The sequence below is a fragment of the Oncorhynchus masou genome, chromosome 29, assembly GCF_036934945.1.
Source record: "Oncorhynchus masou masou isolate Uvic2021 chromosome 29, UVic_Omas_1.1, whole genome shotgun sequence".
In the NCBI taxonomy this organism is placed as follows: Eukaryota; Metazoa; Chordata; class Actinopteri; order Salmoniformes; family Salmonidae; genus Oncorhynchus; species Oncorhynchus masou.
In genome coordinates this window covers 74,450,378-74,472,953 of record NC_088240.1, presented here as the reverse complement: position 1 = coordinate 74,472,953, position 22,576 = coordinate 74,450,378, and the positions used below count along the sequence as shown (strand labels likewise).

Genomic DNA, 22,576 nt, shown 5'->3' with positions numbered 1-22,576 from the left:
CTGGTGACGAGTGGAAGACCGCTTTCAACACGCCTACTGGTCACTATGAATACTTGGTGATGCCCTTCGGCCTGACCAACGCCCCAGCGGTGTTCCAAGCGCTCATAAACGATGTGCTTAGGGATATGCTTAACATATTTGTGTTCGTTTACTTGGATGACATCCTCATCTTTTCGAGCTCCCTTCAAGAACACACTAAGCATGTCAGACAAGTACTCAAACGCCTCCTGGACAGCCATCTGTACGTTAAGCCGGAAAAATGTGAATTCCATTCATCCCGAGTACAATTCCTGGGATTTGTAGTGGAACCCGGTCGAGTCCAAATGGACCCTAGGAAGGTAGGGGCGGTAGCGGATTGGCCCACCCCCAAATCCGTTAAGGATGTTCAGCGTTTCCTGGGCTTCACAAACTTTTACCGCAAGTTCATCAAGAACTTCAGTTTGGTGGCAGCTCCTCTCTCAGCTTTAACCAAAGGTGGCAATGCAAGGTTTGTGTGGGGAAGAGAAGCTGAGACGGCCTTCCAAGGACTCAAGCAGCGCGTCCTCTCTGCTCCCATCCTGATACTACCGACTACGGATGAACCATTTGTGGTGGAGGTAGACGCATCAGAGGTTGGTGTTGGAGCTGTCCTGTCTCAGAGGGGTGAAGACAAGAAGCTTCATCCGTGCGCTTTCTTCTCACACCGGCTTACCCCGACTGAGAGGAACTACGATGTGGGGGATCGTGAACTCCTAGCGGTGAAGATGGCATTGAAGGAATGGAGACACTGGCTCGAGGGGGCTTCTCACCCGTTTCAAGTGCTTACGGACCACAAAAATCTGGAGTATATCCAGCAGGCGAAGCGATTGAACTCTAGACAAGCTAGATGGTCTCTTTTCGTCAATCGATTCCAGTTTATCCTCACCTATCGGCCCGGGTCGAAGAATCTCAAACCGGATGCCCTGTCCCGAGTCTACGCTCCTGCCATTCGAGATGACACGGACATGCCTGTCCTTCCTGCTGCTAAGATTGTGGCTCCGATCTCGTGGCAAGTTGAGGATACCGTGAGACGTGCTCAAGCTAGCGAACCGGACCCTAAAGGAGGCCCTGCCAATCGGTTGTTTGTCCCCAAGGCAGTGAGGACTCAGGTCCTTCTGTGGGGGCACTCCTCTCGCCTCACCTGTCATCCGGGCGTAGGTCGCACCTTGGAGTTCATCCAGCGTAAGTTCTGGTGGCCTACCATAAGAGAAGACGTTGCCACTTTCGTCAATGCCTGCCCCGTGTGCTGCCAGGGCAAATCTTCTCACCTCCGCCCTCAAGGACTCCTTCACCCTTTACCTGTTCCCCACAGACCCTGGTCCCATATCTCATTGGACTTTATTACTGGACTTCCTCCATCCCATGGCAATACTACTATCCTAGTCATAATCGACAGGTTTTCAAAGGCGGCCAGGTTCGTCCCTCTGACTAAGTTACCTTCTGCCAAGGAAACGGCTGAGTTGGTAATTAATCATGTGTTCCGAGTCTTCGGCATTCCTCAAGATGTGGTTTCTGACAGAGGTCCCCAGTTCGCCTCAAGGTTTTGGAAGGCCTTCTGCCAACTCATGGGGGCTTCTGCCAGTCTATCTTCAGGGTACCATCCGGAGTCCAACGGCCAAACAGAGAGGATGAATCAAGAGCTGGAAACCACCCTCCGATGTATGACTCGTGACAACCCGTCCACATGGTCATCCTTTATTGTTTGGGCCGAATACGCGCACAACACCTTGCGCTCCTCCTCCACTGGTATGTCCCCGCACGAGTGTCAGTTTGGCTATGCTCCTCCATTGTTCCCGGACCAGGAGGCAGAAGTCAGAGTGCCTTCAGCCTTGAGGTTCGTCAGACGCTGTCGGCTTATGTGGAGGAAGACCCGTCTTAATCTGATGCGTTCCTCACAGAGGTATCAACAACAAGCCAACAGACGTCGCCGTCCCGGGCCTACCCTGCGCCCCGGCCAGAGAGTCTGGCTTTCCACAAGAGACTTACCTCTACGGGTGGAGTCTCGCAAGCTGTCCCAAAAATACATCGGTCCCTTCAAGGTTGCCAGGAGAGTTAACCCAGTTTCTTATCGCCTACACTTACCCAGATCCCTTAAGATTAATCCCACATTTCATGTGTCATTGTTAAAACCTGTTGTTTTTCTCCCCTTGTCCCGGCAGACAGACCTCCCCCTCCGCCTCGTGTCATTGGAGGCCAGCCGGCTTATACCGTCCACCGGATACTGGATTCCCGCCGGGTGCAGCGGTCCTGGCAGTATCTGGTGGACTGGGAAGGCTACGGTCCTGAGGAGCGCTCCTGGGTTCCTGCCAAAGACATCCTGGACCCTGACCTCATTCGTCAGTTCAGGGTTCTCCACCCTGAGAGAGCTGGTAGGAACGTCAGGAGCCGTTCCTAGGGGGATTCTGTCAGGATTTGGCCAGGGTTGTTCCGGGTTTTTGTCAGTAGATGTCCCCATTGTGCTTTTTGTCCCTGTGTTTTTCCCTTGATCCCCATTATTGTTTGCACCTGTGTCTCGTTTCCCCTGATTGTATTTAAACCCTTTGTTTCCCTCAGTTCTGTGCTCTGTGTTTGTATGTTAGCACCCTGCCCTAGTGTTCTGTGTGCTCTTGTCGATTCCGGGTGAAGTTCTTGTGGTATTCTGTTTTTTTGTTTTTGTTTATTTTTTGGTGAGTTTCTTTTGAGGTCTTTTTGTGTTTTTCCTACCACCTTTTGGATTTGCCATTTTTTGTATTTTAGGATTTTTTTCTTTATTAAATACACCGTCTTAAGTACTGCTGTGTCTGCCTCATCTTCTGGGTTCTGCTGACTATTCGTGGCTCAGTTGGTTAAGTGACTCCGGAGACCCAGGTTCGAAACCGGGTCCTGACACCTCGGATGAGAAACCGACTGCCAGGAATGATTTTTCATCTAATAGAATTGTGAAAAACACCTTGAGGATTGATTCTAAACAACGTTTGCCATGTTTCTGTCGATATTATGGAGCTAATTTGGAAAAAAGTTTGCCGTTGTGTTGACTGCATTTTTGTTTTTTTTTCTTAGCCAAACGTGATGAACGTGATGAACAAAACAGAGCTATTTCTCTTACACAAATTTTCTATCTAACTGAGAGTCTCGTCATTGAAAACATCCAAAGTTCTTCAAAGGTAAATGATTTTATTTGAATGCTTTTCTTGTTTTTGTGAAAATGTTGCCTGCTGAATGCTAGGCTTAATGCTATGCTAGGCTATCAATACTCTTACACAAATGCTTGTGTAGCTTTGGTTAAAGCATATTTTGAAAATCTGAGATGACAGTGTTGTTAACAAAAGGCTAAGCTTGTGTTTCAATATATTTATTTCATTTCATTTGCGATTTTCATGAATAGGAAATGTTGCGTTATGGTAATGAGCTTGAGGCTATGATTACGCTCCCAAATACGGGATTGCTCGACGCTAGAGGTTAAGAAGGAAAGAAATTCCAAAATGTACTTTTAACAAGGCACACCTGTTAATTCAAAGTCATTCCAGGTGACCACCTCATGAAGTTGGTTGAGAGAATGTCAAGAGTGTGCAAAGCTGTCATTAAGGCAAAGGGTGGCTACTTTGAATAATCTAAAATCTAAAATATATCACTTTTTTGGTTACTACATGATTCCATATTTGTTATTTCATAGTTTTGATGTCTTCACTATTATTCTCAAATGTAGAAAATAGTAGAAATAAAGAAAAACCCTTGAATGAGTAGGTGTGTCCAAACTTTTGACTGGTACTGTATATACATATTATTATTTGCTCAGAAACCACCCGCGGCCACCAGTTGGGGAATCCTGATATAAGTCATTATTAAGCAGTTCATTTTTAGACTGGTTATTCCTATGAAAAATGGTTGTCGGTAACTGAGGTCATATTCATGATGACACTGTAGCTGTAATGATTCCAGCCAAACCCAGATGCTATTCTAGGCCAATGCTTTGGTTTCCTGATCTCCTCTCCTCATGAATAGCTATTGGGTGATTGATTACTCATGAAACGAGAACAAAACAAAAATTGCACAACATTTAATCCATAGAAGGTTCATTTGGAGGAATGATTGTTGACATATATTTGACATTTGTATCTGAAAGCATTTTGGCCTTACCAAGGCCTCCTTTAAGACTCCATAATGTTTCATTTGTAGGTGTAAAAAGCTCAAGTTGGTGTCATATAAAGCTTTATCGCTTGCTCTGTATTACGAAGAGCAATTTGATTTTAATAACACATTTCTTACAAAAATGTAGGAATATTGAAAAATACAAACATGACTATGGAAAATATATATATATATTTTTAGATTTGGCACATTGTTCAATATATCGTTGAACATAATAGAATCTACAGCATATTAAAGTTATAGAGTGGGATCTCTGTTACTTTTAGAGTTGTGATATTTGTATATTTCAATATCCATGTTCATATTTTTGTATATAAATAAATGAATGTAAGAAAATTGCTATTGAAATAAGAATACTACTCATACTACAGAGCAAGTGGAAAAGCTTCATATGACACTGTTAGATTCTGGGTTAAACTTGGAACATTGTTGCACTCAGAAGTATAGTATATGAGGGGTGAAAGACAATGCTTTTTACATCAGAAGTTAATGGTTATCTGTAGGAGCCAGAGTGGAAGGGAGGAAGTCACAGTATTGCTGTAGGGGACACGGATGGACATCTGTGGATTAGGCGAATAAGGGGGTCAGATCAGATCCCTTGAAGAGCGAAGTTATGGTTTATTACCCTATTACCCTCTTCCTGTTGGACCATAAAATATGTAAGGATTGGAGAGAAGGAGGAGAGTCTAAATTGGAGTATATATACTTGTGATGGTGAAAACATGTGATGTCTGAATGCAGCTCTATCAACCCTTCAGGAAGAATTCAACTTGTTTAGGCTTATCTAGTGTCAGGGGAATGGATTCTAAAGGTAACAAATTTAAATTATCTGGCCAAACGCTCCTTGCAAACTCAGAAAGCCTCTGGGTTGTTTTTTTGACCTCATGAGACATTTTATGTTGTCTTATTCTGAAATAGATTTCTAGAATGGACGAAAGGGTGGAGGGGTCACAAGGAATTAGCAACGGGGTTACTAAACCTAAAATGAACTTTTTTTTTTTAGATCACGAACATTGTGGTGCGGTTGTTATGGAGAATAGTACATGCTAAATAAAAGATACATAAACGTTGGTGGACTGAAACAAACATTTAATTATTGGAGGAAGGACAGGGAATTTACAATTATCATGTTTGGTTTATAATTAATACTTTTGGATTGCTGATTAAAATGTAGCATAGTGAATGTTAACAAAATGTTCACTTTCTTTTCCAAAAGAGGGTGTTTCATTATCTCTCTTAGAAATGTCCCTGGAGATTGTGGTAGTGGGGATAGCAGTTAGTAATATTTGGCGGTTTTAAGTATAAAAGTATCTGGATTAGGCCATAAACAGAGTTCCAGATAATAAGTGAGGCCTGTTCATGTGTGTTTTTGACCTACGGTTCACCACACGCACACACACTTTACTGGTGACGAATATGCTTTAGTGGTATCGATACTGTGGGATTTATTTTGGATGGGGTCTTTTCACTTCGGTTTTAAATTGGGTCTGCAGAAGGATGGAAATGTTTGGAAGGTTTTGAAATGGTTTCGGAAGGACAGGGAAAGAAAAGGGAGAGGAAATATTTGAATGGTGTCGAATGCCCTGCATCCTGACTTTTTGGTGAGACCTGATCAATCTCACTAGAAATGACAGACACTTGGGATTTAATTATAAAATGAATGGGAAATACCCGCTTCTAATCTATTTTACCATGAGATAAGTTTATTGGTTATTTGAATGTGTTTATTTTTTATTTAACATGTTGTTTTTGAAACACGCTGTGTATCATGGGTTCCAAGGGAAAATGACCAGTTCTCTGGGGTCCTAGTCTTTGAGTAAATATAGAAATGTTAAATAGGGATGACAAACAATTTAGACTAAGGATGCATTGAGATACTGATCTTTCAGGCCACTTGTGACAAAGGGGGGCTGTAATGAGAAGAGTTATTACCGGCAATATAAGGTTCCATTTATAAATGTACATTCTAACAGGGATGATGTGTGCTAAGTTAAGAAGCTGGAATTCGAGTACTAGACTCAAAGTAAGCACTAAGGACTGTCATTCTGAATTTGGGTTGGATAATTTATCAAATGTAGTTATGATTCGGATACAGCGAGAGAGAGCTGCTTTCGAACGGTGAGGGGGGAGGGCATTGTGCAAATTTATTAGGCGGAGGGAGGCTGCAGAAACCTCATTTCTAAGTGTCCTCTGACAGGGAGGTTGTTAGAGAACTCACTGGTTGATAGTTTGTGTCGACCATTAAGTTTTATTTTGTTCTCTTTTGTTTTACCATGTCATCAACACTTTAATGTTAAATCACATCAATACATAGAGCTGGCTGGATGTTACAGTACAATTAATTGCAAACAAGGCTCATAGTCTGTGTTTTGCGATTACACACAGGATGAAAATGAAGGAGATGGCTTTGAGACCAGCATCACATGGGTATAGAACGTAATGGAGTTTTAGTCGCATCAAGGGTGGTGTGAAGTTATTAAACGTGTACTTTTTCACTCTTTCCTTTGCAAGTCAATATGTTTTTAGGTTTCAGGAACCATAAGAGTGATCATTGTTCCAGAGGAGGGACTGATGTATATTGACTAATTGATTTGAGAATGTTTTAGTATGTCTATTACTGTAGAAGTGCATTAGGAGTAGTGACTAGTGTGTTATGGGTTAGATGGAATGATATATGTACAAATGTATCTGTAGGAGGAGGCGAGGTACATGAGGTGTGTTTGAGACAGAATGATCACATAGGGCTGTTAAGTGGGATGGAATGTGACTGCTGCAGTGGAGATCTGTGGGGGCTCATAAATGAAGGTTGTGGTGATAGAGGGGTATTATTCCCAGAGGCTATGTATATTGTTACAGGAGATAGCTCATAGGAGAGGGAGGACAGCTAACTGTGCACAATATAGGGACTATTGAGGTTAAACTACAGCTAAACATTACCCATACCCAGATCATGGTGAGAGTAGAAAAGATAGTGGTGGCATTTCAGACAATAAGGTCAACTTCCAGGAAACACGTGATTCAGTTTTGTTAGGTTGGATATTCTTCCAACTCATTCATCTCTTTCCCAATTTCTAACAGCCGGCGAACACTTGACAGATTACATGCAGTAGTTATTCTCACGGCAGTCGCTGTAGGGACAGTAATTGAAGGAGGCCATAGTCATGGGCCATGTTAGTAGTAGCAGGGGTTACTTTCGTAGCATTGTTGGGATATCAGTTTATGAGGACTCATGCCAAATGGCTGGGTAGCTGGTAACTGGGAGACTGATGGGAGTACCGGGGGCTGTTATTCAAATGGCACAAATTTGTGATCTTGCCATAAGGGGGAGTCTATGTTGTCAGGAAATGACCAATGTGTTGCAGTGTGTATATCCTCAGGAGAAAGCAGCACATGAGAAGCAGGAGATAACCAAGGGCACGGGCTGAATTCTGGAGATTGAGTGTACATCAAGATACACCAGGCAGGGGGTGTTGGCACAGTGTTGGTCTGGTCCACACAGTACTCCTTACAGCCCCTGCAGCGGTACAGATCGCCATGTCTCTCCTCGGTGGGTGCATTGTTCTCACGAGAAGTGAGGTCCAGCGGCATAATGGCTGAGCTTGAAGACACCATGACAGAGGAAGCAGAGCGAAGTGGAGCTAGAAAGAGACTAGATTCCACTGTACACATGTAGATGTAGATGGGTTGGGTCTAGGAGCTACTTTAACATTATGGTTGGGTTGGGTTAGCTGCTGTATTGGTTAATGCATTATATGAAAGAGGATAGATGGTGGGGTAATTGTACTCTAAACAACATTTTGAGGGCACTGATGTGAAAGCATATACAGTGCTGAGTTACCTCAAGAGGATGGAACCTTTATTAGGGATACGCACTTGCCTATCAGGTGGCAATGGAGGAGATGGGGAACAAAGTGAAAATGACATGGCTTGGGAACACCTCTCTGAACCTAGGGCCGGGAAAGGGGAAGACTGGGCAAAAGCATGAGGAGGCTTTTTAGGGCTTTCAAGTTTGTGGAATCCAGCAGAAACGTATCCTGGAGGCATAGAGTCAGGTAAAGAGAGAGTGGTCTCAGACTTTTGTAGTCATGCATATATAATTATGCATAGCTTAACACATTGTTAATACTGTTATGTTTTGTGTGGCTTTTTGTTGCTTTCCAAGTCTAATGCTATAACTCTCTTAGGAACCAGAAGGAGAAAGTGGAGAAACTAAAAGCAACTCAGCTGGAAGGGAGGAAGCCAACTGCTTCAGCTGGAATGTCATTCTGTTGAGTGATGAGAGATGGAAATAGGATTGGGTATGGTGTGTTCACAGAACAGAGGCCATAAGTCTCTGAGTTTGTAAACCTCACAGTGAATGTTTTGTTATTGTTGTTCGTTCATTTATAATCATGTTTTATTTTTTTGTTTATGTTTTGTTATCATTGTCCATTTATAAGTCATTTCCAAGTTTATGTAAATTGAACATTAGTAACCTATTGTTCCAAACAGGGGACTGTTAGATTCTGGGTTAAACTTGGAACATTGTTGTACTCAGAAGTATAGTATATGAGGGGTGAAAGAGACTGGTTTTTACATCAGAAGTTAATGGTTATCTGTAGGCACCAGATGGCTTTGGAATGTGCTGAGTAGAGGGGAGGCAATCACAAACGGATGGACATCTGTGGATTAGGCGAATGAGGGGGTGAGGTCAGATCAGATCCCCTGAAGAGAGAAATTATGGTTTATTACCCTATTACCCTCTTCCTGTTGGACCATAAAATATGTAAGGATTGGAGAGAAGGAGGAGAGTCTAAATTGAAGTAAATATACTTGTGATGGTGGAAACATGAGATGTCTGAATCCAGCTGTATGGACCCTTTGTGAAGAATTAAACTTGGTTAAGCTTATCTATTGTCCGTTGAGTTATTTACTCTGAGAATTAGAACCTAACAACACCAACTTTTGCTTTGAGTCTTAAAGGAGGCCTGGATAAGGTCAAAATGTCACAAGTATTCCAACTTCAATTAATTATGTCTCAATTATGCATTAATAAGATACAAATGTCAAATACATGTCAGCAATTCTTCCTCCCAAGGACACTTCTATGGATGTAATTTTGTGAAAATGGTTTTGTTCTAGTTTAGAAGGGAATCACCCTATTCTGATGTAAGAACTGTGCATATAAACATTTAAACCAATCCCCCCTTCTCCTACCACTACCGTCCCACCAGTGACCCCTGCCCTCTGACCTGCTGTGCTGCTGGCTTGTTCAGGAGGCCAGCTTCTTCATTGGCCTTTTCTGTCTTCATCTCCACCACAATGTCATTATTCACATTCCCACTTTCCCTGCAGGAGAGAGAGAGAGGGATAGCATAGAGAGAGAGGGAGAGAGAGAGGGGGATAGGTTGGGGGATAGGGGGATAGGAGGGGGATAGGTTGATAGAAGGAGAGAACATGGACAGACAGAGAGAGAAAAGGAAGAGGGTTAGCAGAGGGAGAGAGGGATAGCATAGAGAGAGAGAGGGATAGGTTGATAGGAGGAGAGAACATGGACAGACAGAGAGAGAAAAGGAAGAGGGTTAGCAGAGGGAGAGAGAGAGGGATAGCATAGAGAGAGAGGGATAGGTTGATAGGAGGAGAGAACATGGACAGACAGAGAGAGAAAAGGAAGGAGGGTTAGCAGAGGGAGGCAAAGTAAAGTAAAGAGAACAGATAGTCTGTACTCCAATGATCACAATGCCTTACTTTAGAAACAGTTTCAACACCCCTCCTCCATCCCCTCCTCTCCTCTCCTCCACCCTAACCTCCTGCCCCTCCTCTCCTCAGCTCTCCCTCCCTCCCCTCCTCTCCTCAGCTCTCCCTCCCTCCCCTCCTCTCATCTCCTCAGCTCTCCCTCCCTCCCCTCCTCTACTCTCCTCCACCCTAGCCTCCCTCCTGTTTACTCACACTTCCTTATTATCCTTCTTGCTGCAGGGCAGCTTGCCCTTCTTGTTGAGGAAGTAGAGGAGTGCCACCAGCAGCAGCAGCATTAGGACACACACCACCACGGCTATCACCACGCCACTGGAGCCACCCTGCTGCTTATCAGCTAGAGGCATGGAGAGATGGAGGGAGAGAAGAATGCATGGGGGGAGAGGTGGAGAAGGGAGAGGTTGGATGGAAAGTGAAGTTAGAGGGGATGGATGGGGTGAGGTGAGAGGAGAAAGAGGTAGGGGGGAGGGGGTAGGAGGTGAGGAGGGATAAGGGGGAGAAGGGTTGAAGAGGGAGGGACAGCGATGGAGACAGGAGAGGGGAGGAAGTGGCGGGGTAGGGGTGGGTAATGGAAGAGGTGAGAGGTAGGTGAGGGAGTAGAGGGGCGGAAATGGGATGGGTGGTGTTGGGAGGAGAACATTGGATGGGTGGCGGGGAGATGAGGAAAGGGGAGGGGGAGGTTTGTTCAGCTTTGAGTTTGAGATGACAATAGTGTGGTGGGGCTAAGAGGGGGGCCTACACACACACACACACACACACACACACACACACACACACACACACACACACACACACACACACACACACACACACACACACACACACACACACACACACAATTTCACAAACAGACCTTTTCTCTCTCTGTATCGCATACACACAATGTAACACACATACACACAGAGGTATTTGTACAGACCTGTTTTAAGCACATGGTTCCCTTTGAGCAGCATTTTGAAAGAAAGGCAGTTCCTCAGACCCACTGCATAGCAAAGCAACAACACACACCGCACCACTATGTGCACCCACTAACCACCAACAACACACATACTAGTGTACAAACACAGACACCACAACACACACTCTAGTTACAACTACTCACAAGCCCACAGCAACTGAAAAGCACAGCACAGGGAGGAAAAAGAGTGAAAGAGAAGAACGCAGTGGGAAAAAGGAGTGACAAAGACACGCTGAGAAAAGAAAAGAAGAGAGTGGAAGAGGATAGAATAGAATATCATCCTTTATTACCCCCCCAGGGGAGGGAAAAGTCGCAGCATCCACAGAACATAGGACAGACATCATACAAAGATGTCTAGGACAGACATCATACAAAGATGACAAACTAAACACAATATACAATATCCACAGTGTTCAGTAGTAATAGAGAAATATACAATGTACAGTACAGTAGAGTGCTTGGAGGAAGGGTGAAGTACTACAGGCTATATACAACACAGAGTCCTGACAGCAGGGAGGAAAGGAGGAGGAAGAAGACGGATAAGTGTCTACCTCTGCCTGTATCATTGGCTGCGTTGGGATCGACGGCTGCAGGGAGAAGAGAGGAAGCGGGTTAGACTACAGTTTACTGTTACACCACAATGGAGGAGAGGGACAGAGAACGAGAGAGCGGGAGTGAGAGCGAGAGAGAGAGAGAGAGAGAGAGAGAGAGAGAGATAAGGACGTTAAGAGAAGTGGAGGGCCGAACTGACCTTGTTTGGTGGTGACTTTGAAGGCCTGGGAGGCTGCGCCGTGGTCGTTACTGGCCTCGCAGGTGACCCCGTCCATCAGGACCGCAGCACTGGCCTCCAGCATGACCATACTGACCACCTTGTTACCCTTCACCGACACTGACTGGGAGTGAGAAAGATGGGGTAAGAGATGACAATTAATTAGAGGAGTTGTTCTAAGGGCTCATAACATAACTTCACAAAGCTTTGTCAACACACACAATGCACACATGCGCACACACACACACACACACACACACAAACTCACTTCCTTTCCTGAGGGTGTCCAGGTGAACTGCGGGGCAGGGTGTCCGTGAGCAGAGCAGGACAGAGTCACCATGTCTCCCTCCTTCTCCACCATTCCATCAACAGCTGTGTCAATCTCAGGTTTACCTAGAGAGAGGGAGGGAGAGAGGAGAGAGAGAGAGGGGGAGGGAGAGGTAAAGACACAGGAAAGGAGAGTAGTAGAGGTAGAGGGGGAGGGTAGATGGAGGAGGGAGAGTGGTAGAGACAGAGGGAGGGGGACGAGAGGTAGAGAGGGGTGATGGAGGAGGGTAGGGAGGTGCAGAGAGGTATAGATAGGAAAGAAAGTGGGAGAGAGAATGTCAGGAAAAAAAATTATCATTCAAATCCACCACAGGAAGAGATATACTGTACCATCACCACTTCCTTTACTCCATCTGAGTCTTATGATATACTGACCATCACCACTTCCTGTACTCCATCTGAGTCTTATGATATACTGACCATCACCACTTCCTTTACTCCATCGGAGTCTAATTATATACTGACCATCACCACTTCCTTTACTCCATCTGAGTCTTATGATATACTGACCATCACCACTTCCTGTACTCCATCTGAGTCTTATGATATACTGACCATCACCACTTCCTTTACTCCATCTGAGTCTTATGATATACTGACCATCACCACTTCCTTTACTCCATCTGAGTCTTATGATATACTGACAGTCACCACTTCCTTTACTCCATCTGAGTCTTATGATATACTGACCATCACCACTTCCTTTACTCCATCTGAGTCTTATGATGTACTGACCATCACCACTTCCTTTACTCCATCTGAGTCTTATGATATACTGACCATCACCACTTCCTTTACTCCATCTGAGTCTTATGGTATACTGACCATCACCACTTCCTGTACTCCATCTGAGTCTTATGATATACTGACCATCACCACTTCCTTTACTCCATCTGAGTCTTATGATATACTGACCATCACCACTTCCTTTACTCCATCTGAGTCTTATGATATACTGACCATCACCACTTCCTTTACTCCATCTGAGTCTTATGATATACTGACCATCACCACTTCCTTTACTCCATCTGAGTCTTATGATATACTGACCATCACCACTTCCTGTACGCCATCTGAGTCTTATGATATACTGTACCATCACCACTTCCTTTACTCCATCTGAGTCTTATGATATACTGACCATCACCACTTCCTTTACTCCATCTGAGTCTTATGATATACTGACCATCACCACTTCCTTTACTCCATCTGAGTCTTATGATATACTGACCATCACCACTTCCTTTACTCCATCTGAGTCTTATGATATACTGACCATCACCACTTCCTGTACTCCATCTGAGTCTTATGATATACTGTACCATCACCACTTCCTTTACTCCATCTGAGTCTTATGATATACTGACCATCACCACTTCCTGTACTCCATCTGAGTCTTATGATATACTGTACCATCACCACTTCCTTTACTCCATCTGAGTCTTATGATATACTGACGATCACCACTTCCTTTACTCCATCTGAGTCTTATGATATACTGACCATCACCACTTCCTTTACTCCATCTGAGTCTTATGATGTACTGACCATCACCACTTCCTTTACTCCATCTGAGTCTTATGATATACTGACGATCACCACTTCCTTTACTCCATCTGAGTCTTATGATATACTGACCATCACCACTTCCTTTACTCCATCTGAGTCTTATGATATACTGACCATCACCACTTCCTGTACTCCATCTGAGTCTTATGATCTACTGTTCCATCACCACTTCCTTTACTCCATCTGAGTCTTATGATATACTGACCATCACCACTTCCTTTACTCCATCTGAGTCTTATGATATACTGACCATCACCACTTCCTTTACTCCATCTGAGTCTTATGATATACTGACCATCACCACTTCCTTTACTCCATCTGAGTCTTATGATATACTGACCATCACCACTTCCTTTACTCCATCTGAGTCTTATGATATACTGACGATCACCACTTCCTTTACTCCATCTGAGTCTTATGATATACTGTACCATCACCACTTCCTTTACTCCATCTGAGTCTTATGATATACTGACGATCACCACTTCCTGTACTCCATCTGAGTCTTATGATATACTGACCATCACCACTTCCTTTACTCCATCTGAGTCTTATGATATACTGACCATCACCACTTCCTTTACTCCATCTGAGTCTTATGATATACTGACCATCACCACTACCTTTACTCCATCTGAGTCTTATGATATACTGACCATCACCACTTCCTGTACTCCATCTGAGTCTTATGATATACTGTACCATCACCACTTCCTTTACTCCATCTGAGTCTTATGATATACTGACCATCACCACTTCCTGTACTCCATCTGAGTCTTATGATATACTGTACCATCACCACTTCCTTTACTCCATCTGAGTCTTATGATATACTGACGATCACCACTTCCTTTACTCCATCTGAGTCTTATGATATACTGACCATCACCACTTCCTTTACTCCATCTGAGTCTTATGATGTACTGACCATCAACACTTCCTTTACTCCATCTGAGTCTTAAGATATACTGACCATCACCACTTCCTTTACTCCATCTGAGTCTTATGATATACTGTACCATCACCACTTCCTTTACTCCATCTGAGTCTTATGATATACTGACCATCACCACTTCCTGTACTCCATCTGAGTCTTATGATCTACTGTTCCATCACCACTTCCTTTACTCCATCTGAGCCTTATGATATACTGACAGTCACCACTTCCTTTACTCCATCTGAGTCTTATGATATACTGACCATCACCACTTCCTGTACTCCATCTGAGTCTTATGATATACTGACCATCACCACTTCCTTTACTCCATCTGAGTCTTATGATATACTGTACCATCACCACTTCCTTTACTCCATCTGAGTCTTATGATATACTGACCATCACCACTTCCTTTACTCCATCTGAGTCTTATGATATACTGACCATCACCACTTCTTTTACTCCATCTGAGTCTTATGATATACTGACCATCACCACTTCCTGTACTCCATCTGAGTCTTATGATATACTGACCATCACCACTTCCTTTACTCCATCTGAGTCTTATGATATACTGTACCATCACCACTTCCTTTACTCCATCTGAGTCTTATGATATACTGACCATCACCACTTCCTTTACTCCATCTGAGTCTTATGATATACTGACCATCACCACTTCCTTTACTCCATCTGAGTCTTATGATATACTGACCATCACCACTTCCTTTACTCGATCTGAGTCTTAAGATATACTGACCATCACCACTTCCTTTACTCCATCTGAGTCTTATGATATACTGACCATCACCACTTCCTTTACTCCATCTGAGTCTTATGATATACTGACCATCACCACTTCCTTTACTCCATCTGAGTCTTATGATATACTGACCGTCACCACTTCCTTTACTCCATCTGAGTGTTATGATATACTGACCATCACCACTTCCTTTACTCCATCTGAGTCTTATGATCTATTTATACATTAACAAGCCCTGTAGTCCTATCTGAAAAATCCCAGAACCACCACAGGGTCACTAACACATGGTTGTGTGTGTGTGTGTGTGTGTGCTTCTGTGTACCTGAGACGGTGAGATTGACGCTGGCCTTGGCGGTGAGCCCAGGCACAGAGGGCACTGCACCCACACAGGAGTACTCGCCAGCTTCAGCGAATGTCACCGACTTTAGAGACAAGACACCAGTCTGGGACAGCACCGTGGAGCCCTGTTGAACACACACAGGTATGAGGTTAGGGGACAGTTGGACACACACACACTTCTTTATCTCTTGTTCTTCCATGCCCTCTCTGGTTTCTCACAAAAACTCAGTCCTGCTCAGTACAACCACATTCCTTACCCAGTAACAAGTTCACAACAGGGAGAGGTGGACTGGTAGTAACACAGGGAGAGATGGACTGGTAGTAACACAGGGAGAGATGGACTGGCAGTAACACAGGGAGAGATGGACTGGTAGTAACACAGGGAGAGATGGACTGGCAGTAACACAGGGAGAGATGGACTGGTAGTAACACAGGGAGGAAGCAGGGAGAGGTGGACTGGTAGTAACACAGGGAGAGATGGACTGGTAGTAACACAGGGAGGAAGCAGGGAGAGGTGGACTGGTAGTAACACAGGGAGGAGGCAGGGAGAGGTGGACCGGTAGTAACACAGGGAGGAAGCAGGGAGAGGTGGACTGGTAGTAACACAGGGAGAGATGGACTAGTAGTAACACAGGGAGGAAGCAGGGAGAGATGGACTGGTAGTAACACAGGGAGGAAGCAGGGAGAGGTGGACTGGTAGTAACACAGGGAGGAAGCAGGGAGAGGTGGACTGGTAGTAACACAGGGAGAGATGGACTGGTAGTAACACAGGGAGAGATGGACTGGTAGTAACACAGGGAGGAAGCAGGGAGAGATGGACTGGTAGTAACACAGGGAGAGGTGGACTGGTAGTAACACAGGGAGGAAGCAGGGAGAGATGGACTGGTAGTAACACAGGGAGGAAGCAGGGAGAGATGGACTGGTAGTAACACAGGGAGGAAGCAGGGAGAGGTGGACTGGTAGTAACACAGGGAGGAAGCAGGGAGAGGTGGACTGGTAGTAACACAGGGAGGAGGCAGGGAGAGGTGGACCGGTAGTAACACAGGGAGGAAGCAGGGAGAGGTGGACTGGTAGTAACACAGGGAGAGATGGACTGGTAGTAACACAGGGAGGAAGCAGGGAGAGATGGACTGGTAGTAACACAGGGAGGAAGCAGGGAGAGATGGACTGGTAGTAACACAGGGAGAGGTGGACTGGTAGTAACACAGTGAGGAAGCAGGGAGAGGTGGACTGGTAGTAACACAGGGAGGAAGCAGGGAGAGATGGACTGGTAATAACACAGGGAGGCAGCAGGGAGAGGTGGACTGGTAGTAACACAGGGAGAGATGGACTGGTAGTAACACAGGGAGGAAGCAGGGAGAGGTGGACTGGTAGTAACACAGGGAGAGATGGACTGGTAGTAACACAGGGAGGAAGCAGGGAGAGGTGGACTGGTAGTAACACAGTGAGGAAGCAGGGAGAGGTGGACTGGTAGTAACACAGGGAGGAAGCAGGGAGAGATGGACTGGTAATAACACAGGGAGGCAGCAGGGAGAGATGGACTGGTAGTAACACAGGGAGGAAGCAGGGAGAGGTGGACTGGTAGTAACACAGGGAGGAAGCAGGGAGAGGTGGACTGGTAGTAACACAGGGAGGAAGCAGGGAGAGATGGACTGGTAGTAACACAGGGAGGAAGCAGGGAGAGATGGACTGGTAGTAACACAGGGAGGAAGCAGGGAGAGATGGACTGGTAGTAACACAGGGAGGAAGCAGGGAGAGATGGACTGGTAGTAACACAGGGAGAGATGGACTGGTAGTAAGACAGGGAGAGATGGACTGGTCGTAACACAGGGAGAGGTGGACTGGTAGTAACACCGGGAGGAAGCAGGGAGAGGTGGACTGGTAGTAACACAGGGAGAGGTGGACTGGTAGTAACACAGGGAGAGATGGACTGGTCGTAACACAGGGAGAGGTGGACTGGTAGTAACACAGGGAGAGGTGGACTGGTAGTAACACCGGGAGGAAGCAGGGAGAGGTGGACTGGTAGTAACACAGGGAGAGGTGGACTGGTAGTAACACAGGGAGAGGTGGACTGGTAGTAACACAGGGAGAGATAGACTGGTCGTAACACAGGGAGAGGTGGACTGGTAGTAACACAGGGAGGAAGCAGGGAGAGGTGGACTGGTAGTAACACAGGGAGAGATGGACTGGTAGTAACACAGGGAGAGATGGACTGGTAGTAACACAGGGAGGAAGCAGGGAGAGATGGACTGGTAGTAACACAGGGAGAGGTGGACTGGTAGTAACACAGGGAGGAAGCAGGGAGAGATGGACTGGTAGTAACACAGGGAGGAAGCAGGGAGAGATGGACTGGTAGTAACACAGGGAGGAAGCAGGGAGAGGTGGACTGGTAGTAACACAGGGAGGAAGCAGGGAGAGGTGGACTGGTAGTAACACAGGGAGGAGGCAGGGAGAGGTGGACCGGTAGTAACACAGGGAGGAAGCAGGGAGAGGTGGACTGGTAGTAACACAGGGAGAGATGGACTGGTAGTAACACAGGGAGGAAGCAGGGAGAGATGGACTGGTATTAACACAGGGAGGAAGCAGGGAGAGATGGACTGGTAGTAACACAGGGAGAGATGGACTGGTAGTAACACAGGGAGGAAGCAGGGAGAGGTGGACTGGTAGTAACACAGTGAGGAAGCAGGGAGAGGTGGACTGGTAGTAACACAGGGAGGAAGCAGGGAGAGATGGACTGGTAGTAACACAGGGAGGCAGCAGGGAGAGATGGACTGGTAGTAACACAGGGAGGAAGCAGGGAGAGGTGGACTGGTAGTAACACAGGGAGGAAGCAGGGAGAGGTGGACTGGTAGTAACACAGGGAGGAAGCAGGGAGAGATGGACTGGTAGTAACACAGGGAGAGGTGGACTGGTAGTAACACAGGGAGGAAGCAGGGAGAGATGGACTGGTAGTAACACGGGGAGGAAGCAGGGAGAGATGGACTGGTAGTAACACAGGGAGGAAGCAGGGAGAGATGGACTGGTAGTAACACAGGGAGAGATGGACTGGTAGTAAGACAGGGAGAGATGGACTGGTCGTAACACAGGGAGAGGTGGACTGGTAGTAACACCGGGAGGAAGCAGGGAGAGGTGGACTGGTAGTAACACAGGGAGAGGTGGACTGGTAGTAACACAGGGAGAGATGGACTGGTCGTAACACAGGGAGAGGTGGACTGGTAGTAACACAGGGAGAGGTGGACTGGTAGTAACACCGGGAGGAAGCAGGAAGAGGTGGACTGGTAGTAACACAGGGAGAGGTGGACTGGTAGTAACACAGGGAGAGGTGGACTGGTAGTAACACAGGGAGAGATGGACTGGTCGTAACACAGGGAGAGGTGGACTGGTAGTAACACCAGGAGGAAGCAGGGAGAGGTGGACTGGTAGTAACACAGGGAGGAAGCAGGGAGAGGTGGACTGGTAATAACACAGGGAGGAAGCAGGGAGAGGTGGACTGGTAGTAACACAGGGAGGAAGCAGGGAGAGGTGGACTGGTAGTAACACAGGGAGGAAGCAGGGAGAGGTGGACTGATAGTAACACAGGGAGGAAGCAGGGAGAGGTGGACTGGTAGTAACACAGGGAGAGGTGGACTGGTAGTAACACAGGGAGGAAGCAGGGAGAGATGGACTGGTAGTAACACAGGGAGGAAGCAGGGAGAGATGGACTGGTAGTAACACAGGGAGGAAGCAGGGAGAGATGGACTGGTAGTAACACAGGGAGATGGACTGGTAGTAAGACAGGGAGAGATGGACTGGTCGTAACACAGGGAGAGGTGGACTGGTAGTAACACCGGGAGGAAGCAGGGAGAGGTGGACTGGTAGTAACACAGGGAGAGGTGGACTGGTAGTAACACAGGGAGAGATGGACTGGTCGTAACACAGGGAGAGGTGGACTGGTAGTAACACAGGGGGAGGTGGACTGGTAGTAACACCGGGAGGAAGCAGGGAGAGGTGGACTGGTAGTAACACAGGGAGAGGTGGACTGGTAGTAACACAGGGAGAGGTGGACTGGTAGTAACACAGGGAGAGATAGACTGGTCGTAACACAGGGAGAGGTGGACTGGTAGTAACACAGGGAGGAAGCAGGGAGAGGTGGACTGGTAGTAACACAGGGAGAGATGGACTGGTAGTAACACAGGGAGAGATGGACTGGTAGTAACACAGGGAGGAAGCAGGGAGAGATGGACTGGTAGTAACACAGGGAGAGGTGGACTGGTAGTAACACAGGGAGGAAGCAGGGAGAGATGGACTGGTAGTAACACAGGGAGGAAGCAGGGAGAGATGGACTGGTAGTAACACAGGGAGGAAGCAGGGAGAGGTGGACTGGTAGTAACACAGGGAGGAAGCAGGGAGAGGTGGACTGGTAGTAACACAGGGAGGAGGCAGGGAGAGGTGGACCGGTAGTAACACAGGGAGGAAGCAGGGAGAGGTGGACTGGTAGTAACACAGGGAGAGATGGACTGGTAGTAACACAGGGAGGAAGCAGGGAGAGATGGACTGGTATTAACACAGGGAGGAAGCAGGGAGAGATGGACTGGTAGTAACACAGGGAGAGATGGACTGGTAGTAACACAGGGAGGAAGCAGGGAGAGGTGGACTGGTAGTAACACAGTGAGGAAGCAGGGAGAGGTGGACTGGTAGTAACACAGGGAGGAAGCAGGGAGAGATGGACTGGTAGTAACACAGGGAGGCAGCAGGGAGAGATGGACTGGTAGTAACACAGGGAGGAAGCAGGGAGAGGTGGACTGGTAGTAACACAGGGAGGAAGCAGGGAGAGGTGGACTGGTAGTAACACAGGGAGGAAGCAGGGAGAGATGGACTGGTAGTAACACAGGGAGAGGTGGACTGGTAGTAACACAGGGAGGAAGCAGGGAGAGATGGACTGGTAGTAACACAGGGAGGAAGCAGGGAGAGATGGACTGGTAGTAACACAGGGAGGAAGCAGGGAGAGATGGACTGGTAGTAACACAGGGAGAGATGGACTGGTAGTAAGACAGGGAGAGATGGACTGGTCGTAACACAGGGAGAGGTGGACTGGTAGTAACACCGGGAGGAAGCAGGGAGAGGTGGACTGGTAGTAACACAGGGAGAGGTGGACTGGTAGTAACACAGGGAGAGATGGACTGGTCGTAACACAGGGAGAGGTGGACTGGTAGTAACACAGGGAGAGGTGGACTGGTAGTAACACCGGGAGGAAGCAGGAAGAGGTGGACTGGTAGTAACACAGGGAGAGGTGGACTGGTAGTAACACAGGGAGAGGTGGACTGGTAGTAACACAGGGAGAGATGGACTGGTCGTAACACAGGGAGAGGTGGACTGGTAGTAACACCAGGAGGAAGCAGGGAGAGGTGGACTGGTAGTAACACAGGGAGGAAGCAGGGAGAGGTGGACTGGTAATAACACAGGGAGGAAGCAGGGAGAGGTGGACTGGTAGTAACACAGGGAGGAAGCAGGGAGAGATGGACTGGTAGTAACACAGGGAGGAAGCAGGGAGAGGTGGACTGATAGTAACACAGGGAGGAAGCAGGGAGAGGTGGACTGGTAATAACACAGGGAGGAAGCAGGGAGAGGTGGACTGGTAGTAACACAGGGAGGAAGCAGGGAGAGGTGGACTGGTAGTAACACAGGGAGAGATGGACTGGTAGTAACACAGGGAGGAAGCAGGGAGAGTTGGACTGGTAGTAACATGGGGAGGAAGCAGGGAGAGGTGGACTGGTAGTAACACAGGGAGGAAGCAGGGAGAGATGGACTGGTAGTAACACAGGGAGGAAGCAGGGAGAGGAGGACTGGTAGTAACACAGGGAGGAAGCAGGGAGAGATGGACTGGTAGTAACACAGGGAGGAAGCAGGGCGAGGTGGACTGGTAGTAACACAGGGAGGAAGCAGGGAGAGTTGGACTGGTAGTAACACAGGGAGGAAGCAGGGAGAGGTGGACTGGTAGTAACACAGGGAGGAAACAGGGAGAAGTGGACAGGTAGTAACACAGGGAGGAAGCAGGGAGAGGTGGACTGGTAGTAACACAGGGAGGAAGCAGGGAGAGTTGGACTGGTAGTAACACAGGGAGGAAGCAGGGAGAGGTGGACTGGTAGTAACACAGTTTAGGAAGCAGGGAGAGGTGGACTGGACTTGCCTTCTTCCACTGGACGGTGTGTGAATCTGAGGCCTTGGTCTTACACTGCAGCTCCACCATGTCTCCCATCATTGTCGACAATGGACCAGCAGGCCTCACACTCATTGGGTCAATGTCTGAGAGGCAGAGAAAAGAGGGATACAAAGAAAGAGGGGGAGGAGGGAGAGAAAGAGGGTGGTGAAGAGAAAGAGAATCATGTCAAATGGATTATGTTCTGGGATCAAAAGCATACCGCCTCAGGGGAGACCGGAGGATGGATGGATACTCACAGTGGACAGAGAGGGTGACTTCTCCATTAAGATCAGCATCCAGGTTATCAAAGTCAGTGGCCATACATTTGTACACCCCAGCATCCGAACGCTTGACGGACTTCAGAGTCAAAAGTCCCCCTGCAACTCCTTCCTTAATGTTTATCCCCTGAGCATGAGAGAGAGCAAGAAAGAGGGAGCGAGTGGAGAGAGGGGGGGTTGAAAGAGAGAGAGAGAGAAATTATTCAATGATTTAAGAGATGAACAGGTTGTACTATGGCAGTACTGTAGGGTTTGTGTATAGCTGCATTGCTGTATAGTCTGAAATGCAGTACATGTGTGCTTGTCCTTACATCCTTGGAGAAATCAAACTCAGGCTGAGGGTTTCCATCTGTCTCACACATCATCTTCACCTCGTCACCCTCTCTGATTGGCTCATTGTTCGCCAGGACAAAGGTCGCTGTCTCAGAGGGATCTGGATAAGAGCGAAGGAGCGAAAGGGGGAGGGATGGCGTGGGAGTGGGGGAGGGAGGGAGGGAGGGAGGGAGGGAGGGAGGGAGGGAGGGAGGGAGGGAGGGAGGGAGGGAGGGAGGGAGGGAGGGAGGGAGGGAGGGAGGGAGG

General features: G+C 47.1%; 1 protein-coding gene across 2 annotated transcripts in view; it reads right to left on the bottom strand.

Annotated features, from left to right (window-relative positions):
• LOC135520513 (basal cell adhesion molecule-like) overlaps nucleotides 1-22,576 on the bottom strand; it is a 120,976-nt gene that overhangs the window by 7,562 nt on the left and 90,838 nt on the right. The window contains exons 7-16 of one of the 2 annotated variants that reach the window (XM_064946116.1): nucleotides 22,309-22,430; nucleotides 21,977-22,124; nucleotides 21,708-21,823; nucleotides 15,525-15,666; nucleotides 11,875-11,999; nucleotides 11,589-11,730; nucleotides 11,389-11,424; nucleotides 10,799-10,819; nucleotides 10,075-10,216; nucleotides 9,378-9,474 (exon numbers count right to left, since the gene is read on the bottom strand). In XM_064946116.1, coding sequence (XP_064802188.1) covers nucleotides 9,378-9,474; nucleotides 10,075-10,216; nucleotides 10,799-10,819; nucleotides 11,389-11,424; nucleotides 11,589-11,730; nucleotides 11,875-11,999; nucleotides 15,525-15,666; nucleotides 21,708-21,823; nucleotides 21,977-22,124; nucleotides 22,309-22,430 — 1,091 coding nt within the window. The remainder of the gene's footprint in view (nucleotides 1-9,377; nucleotides 9,475-10,074; nucleotides 10,217-10,798; nucleotides 10,820-11,388; nucleotides 11,425-11,588; nucleotides 11,731-11,874; nucleotides 12,000-15,524; nucleotides 15,667-21,707; nucleotides 21,824-21,976; nucleotides 22,125-22,308; nucleotides 22,431-22,576) is intronic. The other variant, XM_064946118.1, reaches the window with a different exon arrangement.